At 67.3% G+C, this 14,097-nt stretch overlaps 1 protein-coding gene across 13 annotated transcripts in view; it reads left to right on the top strand.

Moving 5' to 3' along the window:
- Positions 1-14,097, top strand: part of NRXN2 (neurexin 2) — a 51,329-nt gene that overhangs the window by 22,079 nt on the left and 15,153 nt on the right. For 7 of the 13 annotated variants that reach the window (XM_072920362.1, XM_072920365.1, XM_072920359.1 and 4 more), the window contains 6 exons: positions 1,679-1,705; positions 2,796-2,915; positions 3,852-4,233; positions 5,045-5,235; positions 6,598-6,771; positions 8,511-8,630. In XM_072920362.1, coding sequence (XP_072776463.1) covers positions 1,679-1,705; positions 2,796-2,915; positions 3,852-4,233; positions 5,045-5,235; positions 6,598-6,771; positions 8,511-8,630 — 1,014 coding nt within the window. Of the gene's footprint in view, positions 1-1,678; positions 1,706-2,795; positions 2,916-3,851; positions 4,234-5,044; positions 5,236-6,597; positions 6,772-8,510; positions 8,631-10,893; positions 12,382-14,097 lie in introns of those variants that run through there. The other 6 variants (XM_072920367.1, XM_072920363.1, XM_072920366.1 and 3 more) reach the window with 3 other exon arrangements.

Here is a 14,097-nt window from a genome sequence, read left to right as displayed (position 1 = left end):
CCGAGGTGGTTCTGGTCATCCCAGGATGGCCAAAATAGGGCCAGGGACCCCAAAATAGGGTTCAGGGACCCCAAAATAGGGCCTGGGACCCAAAAATGATGTATAGGACCCTAAAATGGTGTTTGGGACCCTAAAATAGGGCCTGGGACCTTAATATAGGGCCTGGTGCCCTTAAATGTTGTCTAAGACCTAAAAATGGTGCTTGGGACCCTAAAATAGTGTCTAGGACCCTAAAATGGTGTCTGAAACACTAAAATGGTTCCTGAGACCCTGAAATGGTGCCTGATATCCCCCCAAAATGGTCAGTTTGGTGCCTGGGATGCCACAGTGATGCTCAGGACCCCAAATCAGTGCCCAAGTCAGTTCTCATGACCCCAAAAATGGTTAAGTTGATCCTCGGGACCCCTAAACATCCCCAAAACAGCTTATGGCCCCAAAATGGCCCAAAGTTGGTGCCTGGGAGCACAGAATGATGGCCAGGACCCCAAAAGGGTGCCCAGGTCACTTCTCCTGACCCTAAAATTGTCAGCTTCAGGCCTAGGACCCCAAAAAGGTGCCCAGGTCCCAAAGATTTCTCCAAAATGGTGTCCGAGTTGGTTCTTGCGATCCCAAAATTGTCAAGTTGGTGCCTGGGACCCCAAAACTTCCCCCAGAGGTGCTGAAGCAGCTCATGACCCCAAAAATGGTGCCCATGCACCCCCAGAATCGCCCCTGTGCCCCCCAAACTGGCCCCAGAGGGTCACCAGAGCTGCCTCGGTGCCCCCGACTCCCTCCCCCCCCTCCCCCCGGATTGGAGCCTTCGTGACCCCCCCGCTGCCACTCGGGGCACAGCGCCGGGACCCCCCGAGGGGGTGAGGGACCCCCCAGAGGATTGGGGACCCCCCCAGGGTCGGGGACCCCCGCAGGTCGGGGACCCCCCCATGGTCGGGGACCCCCCCAGGGTCGGGGACCCCTCCTGCAGCCCCTTCCAGTGGGGGGGACCCCCGTGGGGCTGCAGGTCCTCTGTGGGGTGCAGACGTCCCCCCACGGGGTTGGGGACCCCCCCAAGGGGTTGGGGACCCCCCACATTGGATGGGGGACCCCCCAAGGGGTTGGGGACCCCCCCGGGTCCCGGCCTTTGCCCCCCCCCCGCCCCGCAGCGGTTGATGGGGGGGGCCCAGCCCTGGGTGGGATCCCCCCGGATCCCCCCGGACCCCCCGGGCTGGGCCCTCAGGGCGGCCGTGCCCCCCCCCCGAGGTGCCAGAGACCCCCTAAACCAGTTCCCCCCAGTTCAATCCCAGTTCCCTCCCAGTTACATCCTATTCCCACTCCTCATCCCATCCCATTCCCAGTTCAATCCCAGTCCCTCCCAGTCCCCCCCAGTCCCTCCCATTCCCTCCCAGTCCCTCCCAGTTCAATCCCAGTCCCTCCCAGTTCAATCCCAGTCCCTCCCAGTCAATCCCAGTCCCTCCCAGTCCCTCCCAGTTCAATCCCAGTCCCTCCCAGTCCCTCCCAGTCCCTCCCAGTCCCTCCCAGTCCCTCCCAGTTCAATCCCAGTCCCTCCCAGTCCCTCCCAGTTCAATCCCAGTCCCTCCCAGTCCCCCCCTCTGGCACCTCGCCCCCCCGGCCGCCCCCCCCGTCCCCGGGGCGCCCCCCGGCAGCGGCTGCGAAGGGCCTGACCGGTGTCTTCTCTCCCCAGACTGTGTCCGCGTGGGCTGTCACCCCAGTAAGTGCCACCCCCAGGACACCCTGGGACACCCCGGGACACCCCCAACCCCCTGGGACACCCGGCCCCCAAAACCCCCCATGAACACCCCCAAAATCACCCCACGAACACCCCCAAAATCATCCCAACACCCCATGGGACATGCCCCAAACCCCCCGGGGACACCCCTGAGGACACCCCCTGGGGACACCCCTGGGGACACCCCCAGACCCTCTGGATCACCCCAAAACCTCCACAGGGCCCCCCAAACCCCCCCTGACCCCCCCCAGTGTGGGTTCAGGGGTTCACCCCTGGGCGGTGCCCCTGGCTTCGCTCCTGGGCCGCTTCCAGCTGGGAACATCTGGTGCCACCCAGTGCCACCCAGTGCCACCCAGTGTCACCCAGTGCCACCCACTGCTACAGTGTCACCCATACTGGTGGCCCAGTGTCCCCAGTACACTGCTGTCCCCCAGGGTCACTGCTGTCACCTTGTGTCACCCTGTGTCACTGGTGACCCCCAATGCCGTGGTGTCACCAGTACAGCGGTGTCCCCAGTGTCACCAGTACAGCGGTGTCCCAGGTGTCCCTAATGTCCCTGGTGTCACCAGTACAGCGGTGTCCCCACTGTCCCCGGTGTCCCCGGTGTCCCCACTGTCCCTGGTGTCCCTGATGTCCCCGCTGTCCCCAGTGTCCCCGGTGTCCCTGCTGTCCCTGATGTCCCTGATGTCCCCGCTGTCCCCGGTGTCCCCGGTGTCCCTGGTGTCCCTGATGTCCCTGATGTCCCCACTGTCCCTGATGTCCCCACTGTCCCCGGTGTCACCGGTGTCCCTGGTGTCCCTGATGTCCCCGGTGTCCCCGGTGTCCCTGATGTCCCCGGTGTCCCTGATGTCCCCACTGTCCCTGCTGTCCCTGGTGTCCCTGATGTCCTCGGTGTCCCTGATGTCCCCACTGTCCCTGGTGTCCCTGATGTCCCCGGTGTCCCCACTGTCCCTGGTGTCCCCACTGTCCCTGATGTCCCTGATGTCCCCGGTGTCCCTGCTGTCCCCGATGTCCCCGGTGTCCCCGGTGTCCCTGATGTCACCGGTGTCCCCGCTGTCCCCGCTGCCCCCAGGCAAGGGCCCCGAGACGCTGTTCGCGGGGCAGCGGCTGGATGACAACGAGTGGCACTCGGTGCGGGTGGCCCGGCGCGGGCGCAGCCTCCAGCTCGCCGTCGACAACGTCACCGTCGAAGGTGACACCGCGGGGACGGGGCGGGGGGACCCGGGCCTGGGGGCACCGGGGGGCACCGGGGGACACCGGGGGCTCAGGTCCATGGGGACGTGGTCAGTGGGGCTGTGGGTCTGTGGGACAGGGATGAAGGTCCATAGACAGGGATGAAGGTCCATGGGGACATTGGTGCTTGGGGACATGGTAACCAGGTCCATGGGAACATGGTTGGAGGTCCATGGGACAGGGATGAAGGTCCATGAGAACATGGCTGAAGGTCCATGAGGACATGGATGAAAGTTCATGGGGACAGGGATGAAGGTCCCTGGGACAGGGATGAAGGTCCATAAGGACATGGCTGAAGGTCCATGAGGACATGGATGAAGGTCCATGGGGACATTGGCGCTTGGGGACAGGGATGAAGGTCCATGAGAACATGGAAGAAGATTCATGGGGACAGGGATGAAGGTCCATGAGGACATGGCTGAAGGTCCATGGGACAGGGATGAAAGTTCACAGGGACATTGGCGCTTGGGGACAGGGATGAAGGTCCTTGGACAGGGATGAAGGTCCTTGAGAACATGAAGGTCCATGGGAACATGGTTGAAGGTCCATGAGAACATGGTTGAAGGTCCATGAGAGCATGGCTGGAGGTCCATGGGACAGAGATGAAGGTCCATGGGAACATGGTTGAAGGTCCATGAGAACAGGGTTGAAGGTCCATGAGAGCACGGCTGGAGGTCCATGGGACAGGGATGAAGGTCCTTGGGGACAGGGATGAAGGTCCTTGGGGACAGGGATGAAGGTCCCTGGGGACACGGGTGCGCAGGGACAAGGTGACCAACCCTGTGAGGACACCGCACACAGCCTGGAGGTCCGCAAGACCACGGGCCCACTGCGCGGTGGCCCGGGCCAGCCCTCGAGCTGCCGGTGCCACCCCGGTGCCCCCGTTGCCCCCCAGGCCAGCTGTCGGGCTCGCACACCCGCCTGGAGTTCCACAACATCGAGACCGGCATCGTCACCGAGCGCCGCTTCCTGGCCGTGGTCCCGTCCAACTTCCTGGGCCACCTGAGCGGGCTGGTCTTCAACGGGCTGCCCTACCTGGACCTGTGCCGCGACGGCGACATCAGCTCCTGCGAGCTCAACGCCCGCTTCGGCCGCCGCGCCATCGTGGCCGACCCGGTGGCCTTTGGTGGCCGCGGCTCCTACGTGGCGCTGGCCACGCTCCAGGCCTTCGCCTCCTTCCACCTCTTCTTCCAGTTCAAGACCACGGCGCCCGACGGCCTCATCCTCTTCAACGGCGGCAGCGGCTCCGACTTCCTGGTGGTCGAGCTGGTCAAGGGGTGAGGGGGACACCGGGGGGACGTCCTGGGCACCGCGGAGGTCCTGGGGACGCCGCGGCCGGGCTGGGGAGCTCAGGGACCTTCACGGATCTTGGGGGATGCCTGTGGGGTCCTTGGGGATCTTGGGAAGCACCTGGGGTGCTCAGAGACCTCCTGGGACATGCTGGGGGTCCTGGGGGTTTTAGGGACGTCCTGGGGAGCTTGGGGACCTCCAGGGGATGTCGGAGACCTCCTGGGACATGTGGGAGGTCCTGGGGATTTTAGGGACATCCTGGGGAACTTGGGGACCTCCAGGGGATGTCGGAGACCTCCTGGGACATGCTGGGGGTCCTGGGGGTTTTAGGGACGTCCTGGGAGCTTGGGGACCTCCAGGGGATGTCAGAGACCTCCTGGGACACGTGGGAGGTCCTGGGGACCTTGGGAACCACCCAGGGACCTCCTGAACCTCCCGGGGACCTCCTGGGTGCCCTGGGGACACCGGGGGAGCCCTGGGGACCCTGTGACACCCCTGGGGACCTCCTGAACCTCTTTGGGACCCCCTCAGACCTCAGAGACCCCCACAGACACCCCCCCCCCCAGCCTTAGGCTCCACCCCCATGGCTCAAGCTCCTCCTCCTGGCTCTGGCCACGCCCACAGCGACCACACCCAACTGTGGCCCCCCTCCAGCATTGGCCACGCCCCCGGCCCGGTTACCCGCCCTGAATTTGGGTTGGGGGGGTGGGGGGTCCCTTTGTCCCTTCCCCAGGTGAGCCCCCGCCCTCAGGTGAGTCCCCCCCAGCCACGCCCCACGAGGCCACGCCCCCTTGGCAGGTACATCCACTACGTGTTCGACCTGGGCGAGGGCCCCTCGCTGATGAAGGGCAACTCGGAGCAGCCGCTGCACGACGGGCGCTGGCACGAGGTGGCCGTGGCACGCGAGGGGGGGGCCCTGCACGCCCTGCGCGTGGACGGGAGGCCCGTCACCCAGCACGGGCAGGGCGCCCGCGGGCTGCAGCTCAAGGGTGAGACCCCAGGGATACCTGGGGGCAGGTGGGACACACCTGGGGCAGCTGGGATACACCTGGGATATACCTGGGCACACCTGGGATATACCTGGGGCAGCTGGGACACACCTGGGCACACCTGGGATACACCTGGGCACACCTGGGCTCACCTGGGATACACCTGGGCACACCTGGGATATACCTGGGGCAGCTGGAACACACCTGGAGCAGCTGGGACACACCTGAGATACACCTGGGATACACCTGGGATACAGCAGGGACACACCTGGTACAGCTGGGATACACCTGGGACACACCTGGGCACACCTGGGATATACCTGGGGCAGCTGGGACACACCTGGGCACACCTGGGGCACACCTGGGACACACCTGGGCACACCTGGGGCACACCTGGGATCACCTGGGATACACCTCGGCACACCTGGGATCACCTGGGATCACCTGGGATATACCTGGGACAGCTGGGATACACCTGGGATACACCTGGGCACACCTGGGGCACACCTGGGGCACACCTGGGCACACCTGGGATACAGCAGGGACACACCTGGGACAGCTGGAACACACCTGGGATACACCTGGGATACACCTGGGATCACCTGGGATACAGCAGGGACACACCTGGGACAGCTGGGACACACCTGGGATACACCTGGGGCAGCTGGAACACACCTGGGGCAGCTGGGACACACCTGGGCACACCTGGAATACACCTGGGCACACCTGGGATACACCTGGGGCAGCTGGGACACAGCTTGGACACAGCTGGGACACACCTGGGCACACTTGGGATACACCTGGGATACACCAGGGACACACCTGGGGCAGCTGGGACACACCTGGGGCACACCTGGGATCACCTGGGCACACCTGGGACACTCCTGGGATACACCTGGGCTGCACCTGGGATACACCTGGGACAGCTGGGACATATCTGGGACACACCTCGGTGACACCTGGGACACACCTGGGGACACCTGGGGCAGCTGGGACACACCTGGGATACACCTGGGGCACACCTGGGATACACCTGGGGCAGCTGTGACACACCTGGGATACACCTGGGGCAGGTGGGACACACCTGGGATACACCCGGGATCACCTGGGACACACCTGGGACACACCTGGGACACACCTAGGGCATACCTGGGACACATCAGGGACACACCTCTGTGACACCTGGGGACACCTGGGGCAGCTGGGACACATCTGGGACACACCTCGGTGACACCTGGGGACACCTGGGGGAGGGCAGAGCTGTGGGGACCATCCTGGGGTAGATGGGAGGGGTCACCCCAGCGGGGTACCCGCAGGGGGGTGTCCCCTCAGCCCGCAGGTGACCCCGCCGTGCCCCCCCAGGTGAGCTGTACGTCGGGGGGGTCAGCCCGGGGCTCCTGGGCCGCCTCCCGCGCCTCGTGGCCTCCCGGGGGGGGTTCCGGGGCTGCCTGGCCTCGCTGGACCTGAACGGGCGCCTGCCCGACCTGCTGGGGGACGCCCTGAGGCGCGTGGGGGACGTGCGGAGGGGCTGCGACGGTGAGAACGGGGGGCACGGGGGGGTACGGGGGGGTCTGGGGGCTGCAGGGTGTGGGGGACATGCGGGAGGGGCTGCAATGGTGAGAACTCGGGGGGTTTGGGGAGTCTGGGGGCTGCAGGGTGAGAGAGGTGGGCAGGGGGGGCTGGGATGGCAAGAATTGGGGGGGTCTTGGGGCTGCAGGGTCTGGGGGGCTTGGGGGGGCTGGGATGGTGAGAACTGGGGGGGTTTGGGGGGTCTGGGGGGTCTGGGGACTGCAGGGTGTGGGGGGTGTTCAGGGGGGGCTGCGACGGTGAGAACCGGGGGCACGGGGGGGTCTGGGGGGGTCTGGGGGGTCTGGGGGCTGCAGGCTGTGGGGGACGTGTGGGAGGGGCTGCGATGGTGAGAACTGGGGGGGTTTGGGGAGTCTGGGGGCTGCAGGGTGTGGGGGGCAGGGGGGGCTGCGATGGTGAGAACGGGGGGTGCGGGGGGTCTGGGGGCTGCAGAGTGTGGGGGACTTGGGGGAGCCTGGGATGGTGAGAATGGGGGGAACCGGGGGGTCTGGGGGGGTCTGGGGGCTGCAGGGTGTGGGGGATGTGCAGGGGGGCTGCGACTGTGAGAATGGGGGACACAGGGGGTCTGGGGGGTCTGGGATGTGGGGGGTGGGCAGGGGACCGAGAATTGGGGGGGTCTAGGGGCTGCAGAGTGTGGGGGAGTGCAGGGGGGGCTGCGATGGTGAGAACTGGGGGGGTTTGGGGGGTCTGGGGGCTGCAGGGTGTGAGGGAGTGCAGGGAGGGTCGGGACTGTGAGAACGGGGGGCATGGGGGGGTCTGGGGGGTCTGGGGGGGTCTGGGGGCTGCAGGCTGTGAGGGGTGGGCAGGGGGGGCTGTGACGGTGAGAACGGGGGGCACGGGGGGTCTGGGGGGGTCTGGGGGGTCTGGGGGCTGCAGGGTGTGAGAGGAGTGCAGGGGGGGTCGGGACTGTGAGAATTGGGGGGGCACTGGAGGGGTCTGGGGGCTGCAGCGTGTGGGGGATGTGCAGGGGGGGTCGGGACTGTGAGAACTGGGGGGGTTTGGGGGGGGTCTGGGGGCTGCAGGGTGTGGGGGGTGGGCAGGGGGGGCTGGGATGGTGAGAATGGGGGGAACCAGGGGGGTCTGGGGGCTTTGGGATGTGGGGGGTGGGCAGGGGGTCGAGAATTGGGGGGGGTCTGGGGGCTGCAGGGTGTGGGGGGCTTGGGGGGGGGCCTGGGATGGTGAGAATAGGGGGCACCTGGGGGGTCTGGGGGCTGCAGAGTGTGGGGGGCAGGGGGGGCTGCGATGGTGAGAACTGGGGGGGTTTGGGGGGTCTGGGGGCTGCAGGGTGTGAGGGGTGGGCGGGGGGGGTCGGGACTGTGATAATCGGGGGGGTCTGGGGGGTCTGGGGGCTGCAGCGTGGGGGGGTGGGAAGGGGGGTTTGGGGGGGCTGAGGGGGCACAGGGGTCTGGGGGTATTTGGGGCTTTTTTTGGGGTGTCAGGAGTTTCCCAAAGGGTTGTGGGGGGGTGCACGGGTGGGAAGGGGGCTCAGGGTGGGGGCACAGGGTGGGGGGGGCACAAGGAGGTGTTTGGGGGTACCCAACCCCTGGTGGGGGTGGGGGGGGGACACAAAGGCGTGGGGGAGGGGAGGAGGGGATTGAAGGCCCCAAAACCCCACGGAGAGCCCCCCCACGGGCAGGGCCGGGTTTGGGGGGGCCGGGGGGGGTCCCCACGAGCCCGGTGCCCCCCAGGCCCCAGCACGACGTGCGCCGAGGACTCGTGTGCCCACGGGGGCGTTTGCCTGCAGCAGTGGGACGGCTTCACCTGCGACTGCAGCATGACGGCTTTTGGGGGGCCCGGCTGCGCCGAGCGTGAGTGGGGGGCCATGGGGGGGTTTGGGGGGCTTGGGGGGCTCAGGAAGTCTTGGGGGAGCGGCTGCGCCGAGCGTGAGTGGGGGGCCGGGGGTTGGGGGGCTTGGGGGGCTTGGGGGCCCGGCTGCGCCGAGCGTGAGTGGGGGGCTGGGGCTTTGAGGGGCTTGGGGGGCTCGGGGGGCTCAGGAAGTCTTGGGGGAGTGGCTGCGCCGAGCGTGAGTGGGGACCGGGGGGGATTTGGGGGATTTTGGGGGGCTTGGGGGGCTCAGGAAGTCTTGGGGAGAGGCTGCGCCGAGCGTGAGTGGGGGGCCAGGGAAGATTTGGGGTGTCAGGGGGGCTTGGGGCAACCTGGGGCTGCGGCTGTGCCAAGCGTGAGTGGGGGGCCAGGGGGGATTTGGGGGCTTTTGGGGGGCCCGGGGGTCTTGGGGGGCTCAGGAAGGCTCAGGGGGGGCAGCTGTGCCCAGATTGAGTGGGGGGCTCAGGGGGATTTGGGGGGCTCAGGGGGATTTGGGGGCACAGAGAGGATCTGGGGGGCTCAGCAGGACCTGGGGGGCTCAGGGGGACACGAGGGGACACACAGGGGGCTCGGGGGTCCCAGGGGAGCGCAGGACCCCCCAGGAATGAGCAGAGGGGGCCGGTGGCCCTTGTCCCTGGGAGGGGACACGCGTGTCCCTCGCTCGGGGTGGGCGTGGGGCTGTGTGACCCCCCCCACGCGGGACAAGTGTCCCCAGCTGAGGTGGCTCCGTCACCTCCTTCGTGTCCCCGTGGTGATTAAGGAGGGCAGGTGGCACCCGTGTCACCCGTGTCACCCCTGTCACCCGTGCCACCTGTACCACCCGTGTCACCCGTGTCACCCGTGTCACCCGTGTCACCCGGGCCTGGCACGAGGGCTCCGTGTCCCCCCAGGGGTCCCACACGAGGGACACGAGGAACACGAGGGACACGAGGGACACGTGTCCCTGGCCCAGGGGTGGCTCTGTCCCCTGCCCGAGGGCCCCGTGTCCCCACGGCCCCCCACGCGGGGCAGGTGGCACACGTGGGACACCCGTGTCCCTCTGGGGTGGCCGTGTCCCCCCGTGAGTCCCGGCCCCTGCCCCACACCTGTCCGCGGACACGGGGGGGCCGCTCCGTGGGGACAGCCGGGGGTGGCACTGCCGTGGGGCACGGGGACAGCCCCGCGTGGGGCTCCGTGGGTCGCGGGGGGGCTCCGTGGGGCGGCGCCGACCCCCGATTGTGCCCGTGGGGTCCCCGCGGGGCCGGGGGCAGCTCCGCGCCTCCCCGTGGGGCGGCCCCGCGGCTCCGTGGGGCTCCCCCGCCCCCCGCCGGGGGGTCCGTGGGTTCCCCCTCGTGGGTCGCGCGTGGCCCCTCCCCCCCGGCCCCTCCCCCCGCCCCTCCCCCGCCCCCGCCCCTCCCGCTGCAGCAGCCGCCGCCGCCGCCGCCGCCGCCGCCCCACGGCCGCCCGCGCCCACCGCCCCACGGCCCCGCCGCCCCACGGCCCCGCCGCCCCACGGCCCCGCCGGCCCCACCGACCCCACCGCGCCGCCGCCGCCGCCCAGGCCAGAGCCCCCCGGCACAGCCCCCGCTTCATCCCCATCGCCATCCTCATCCTCATCCTCATCCTCATCCTCCCGCAGCCCCCGCCCCACACCGCCCATCCCCCCCCGCCGCCCCACATCGCCCCCTCCCCCATTTCCCGGCCCCACATCGCCCCCCCCCGCTCCATCTCCCCCCTCCCCCCATTTCCCGGCCCCCCCGCATCGCTCCTGCCCCACATCCCCCCCCCCGGCCCCTCCCCCCCGCTCCCACCCCACATCCCGCACCCCCCCCCCCATTTCCCAGCCCCACATCCCCCCCCCCGAGCCCCCCCCGGACCATGTTCGACCCCCTCTGAGCGCCCCCCGCGCCCCCCCCGCCCTGGCCCCCCCCGCCCCGGGGCCCCCCCGCGCCCCCCCCCCGCATGCGCTGAGCCCCGGGGGGGGGATCCAGACCCCCCGCGGGGGGGGCGCTCGGGACCCCCCAAACCCGCAGCCCAGGGGGGGTCGGGACCCCCGGGGCCCTTTGGGGGCGCCGCCGCTTTTTTAGGGGGGGGAGCCGCCCCCCCCAGCCCCATTTTGGGGCCATTTGGGCCCCCCCAGCCCCGATCTAGGGGGAGATTGGGCGATCCCCCCCCCAGCCCCATTTGGGGGGATTTGGGCCTCCCCCAGCCCCATTTGGGGGGATTCGGGCCCCCCCCAGCCCCATTTCAGGGGATCCAGCCCCCCCCCCGCTCCTCTTGGGGTGATCGGGCCCCCCCGGTTCTATTTTAGGGGATTTGCCGCCCCCAGCCCCATTGAGGGGGTGGATTGGCCCCCCCGGCCCTATTTTGGGGGGGTTGGGGTTTCTCAGGGCCTCCCCCAGCCCCATTTTCGGGGTGAACCGGGGCCCCTCCCCAGCCCCGTGGGTGGATTTTGGGCTCGTTGAGCCCCACGGGGGGGGGGAGATTCGGGGACCCCCCCGGCCCTTGTGGGGTGACTCCAGGCCCAGGTTCGGGGGGATTTGGGGTTTCCCCAACTTCAGGTTGGGTTGAGCTGGGACTGCCGCCCCCTCCCCATTTTTGAGCTGATTTTAAGCCCCCCCCATCCCAATTTTGGGCTCACGATCCCCCCCAGCCCCATTTCGGGGTTCAGCAACCCCCCAGACCCTCTTTTGGGGCACAACCCCCCCTCAAACCCCATTTTAGGGTTAAGGAACCCCCCCGGGCCTCATTTTGGGGCACAACCCCTCCCCTCACCGCCTCCCCCCCATTTTGGGGCTCAGTCCTTTCCAGACCCCCTTTTGGGGCTCCCCCTCTCCCTTTTCCCCCCATTTTGGGGGCTCACCCTCCTCCCTCCCCCCTTTTGGGGACGCCCCCCTCCCTTCACCCCCAGCCCCACATTTTGGGGTCCCCCCCTGCTCTCACACCCCTCTTTAACTGGGGGCTCCCCCTCTCCTTCTCCCACCCCCCAATTTGGGAGCCCCCCACCTCCTCCCCCCCCCATTTTGGGGTTCAATCCCTCCTAGACCCCATTTGGGGGCTCTGACCCTCTCCCTTCACTCCCCCTCCCCTCATTTGGAGTCTCCCCCTCTCCTTTCCCCCCCCCCCCCATTTTGGGGGTCTTCCTTCCCCCCACCTCCAGCCCCTCATTTGGGGACCACCCCCTTCATTTGGGGGCTCCCCCGCTCATCTGGGGACTCCCCCATCCCCTTGTCCGTCCATTTCGGGGGTCCCCTCTCCCTCCCCACCTTCACCTCCAATTTGGGGGCTCCCCCCTCTCCTTCAACCCCCCCGATTTGGGGGCTCCCCCCTCTCCTTCAACCCCCCCGATTTGGGGGCTCCCCCCTCTTTGTTCACCCCCCCGATTTGGGGGTTCCCCCCCCTCCTGCCCCCCCCAAACCCGGGGGCTGCCCCACCTCTCCCCCCTCCCTCCATCTCCATCCGGGGGCTCCTCCCCCCATTTGGGGTCCCCCTCGCGGGGTCCCCCCGGCGCTGCCGGATGGGGGGGGGTCGCTGAGGGGCCGATGGGGGGCCGGGGGGGCCCCGGGGCGCTGGGGGTGCTGGCGCTGGGGGCGCTGGGGGTGCTGGGGGTGCTGGGGGTGCTGGTGCCCCCCGCCCGCCCCGCCCGCGTCTCCTCCAGCCTCTCGACCACCCACCACGTGCACCACTTCCACGGGCGGCACGGCACGGCGCCCATCGCCATCAACCGCGCGCCCTTCCTCACCCGCGGGCACCACGGTGAGCCCTCCTCATCCTCACCTTCACCTTCCTCATCACCATCCTCATCATCGTCCTCACCTTCCTCATCATCCTCATCCTCCCCATCGCCATCAACCGCGCGCCCTTCCTCACCCGCGGGCACCACGGTGAGCCCTCCTCATCCTCACCCTCATCCTCATCATCGTCCTCACCTTCCTCATCACCATCCTCACCTTCATCATCATCCTCATCCTCCTCATCCTCCCCATCGCCATCAACCGTGCGCCCTTCCTCACCCGCGGGCACCACGGTGAGCCCTCCTCATCCTCACCATCCTCATCATCGTCCTCACCTTCCTCATCCTCACCATCCTCACCTTCCTCATCATCATCCTCATCCTCCTCATCCTCACCTTCATCCTCATCATCGTACTCACCTTCCTCCTCATCCTCACCCTCACCTTCATCATCCTCACCTTCCTCATCCTCCCCATCGCCATCAACCGCGCGCCCTTCCTCACCCGCGGGCACCACGGTGAGCCCTCCTCATCCTCACCTTCATCCTCATCATCGTCCTCACCTTCCTCATCATCCTCATCTTCACCTTCATCATCCTCCTCATCCTCCCCATCACCATCAACCGTGCGCCCTTCCTCACCCACGGGCACCACGGTGAGCCCTCCTCATCCTCACCTTCCTCATCATCATCATCGTCCTCATCCTCACCCTCACCTTCATCATCACCATCCTCATCCTCACCTTCATCATCATCCTCATCCTCCCCATCAACCACGCGCCCTTCCTCACCCGCGGCCACCACGGTGAGCCCTCCTCATCCTCACCTTCATCATCCTCACCTTCCTCATCCTCCCCATCGCCATCAACCGCGCGCCCTTCCTCACCCGCGGCCACCACGGTGAGCCCTCCTCATCCTCACCTTCATCATCATCACCATCCTCACCTTCCCCATCCTCATCATCCTCACCTTCATCATCGTCATCCTCACCTTCCCCATCATCCTCATCTTCATCCTCATCCTCACCTTCATCATCATCATCCTCACCTTCCTCATCCTCCCCATCGCCATCAACCGCGCGCCCTTCCTCACCCGCGGGCACCACAGTGAGCCCTCCTCATCCTCACCCTTCATCATCCTCACCTTCATCATCATCCTCATCCTCCCCATCGCCATCAACCGCGCGCCCTTCCTCACCCGCGGGCACCACGGTGAGCCCTCCTCATCCTCACCATCCTCATCATCGTCCTCACCTTCATCATCATCCTCATCTTCACCTTCCTCATCACCATCCTCACCTTCCTCATCCTCACCTTCATCATCATCCTCATCCTCACCTTCCTCATCCTCCCCATCGCCATCAACCGTGCGCCCTTCCTCACCTGCGGGCACCACGGTGAGCCCTCCTCATCCTCACCTTCACCATCATCGTCCTCACCTTCCTCATCATCCTCATCTTCACCTTCCTCATCCTCACCTTCCTCATCCCCCCCATCGCCATCAACCGCGCGCCCTTCCTCACCCGCGGGCACCATGGTGAGCCCTCCTCATCCTCACCTTCATCATCATCATTGTCCTCATCTTCCCCATCATCCTCATCCTCATCATCACCTCCCTCATCCTCCCCATCACCATCAACCACATGCGCCCTGGTGAGCCTTCATCATCACCCGCACCATTCTCATCCTTCTCATCCTCCTCATCTTTATCCTCATCCCACTCATCCTCACCTTCCTCATC

The sequence above is a fragment of the Taeniopygia guttata genome, chromosome 31 (genome assembly GCF_048771995.1).
Source record: "Taeniopygia guttata chromosome 31, bTaeGut7.mat, whole genome shotgun sequence".
Taxonomy (NCBI): domain Eukaryota; kingdom Metazoa; phylum Chordata; class Aves; order Passeriformes; family Estrildidae; genus Taeniopygia; species Taeniopygia guttata.
This window is presented reverse-complemented; position numbering and strand designations above follow the sequence as displayed.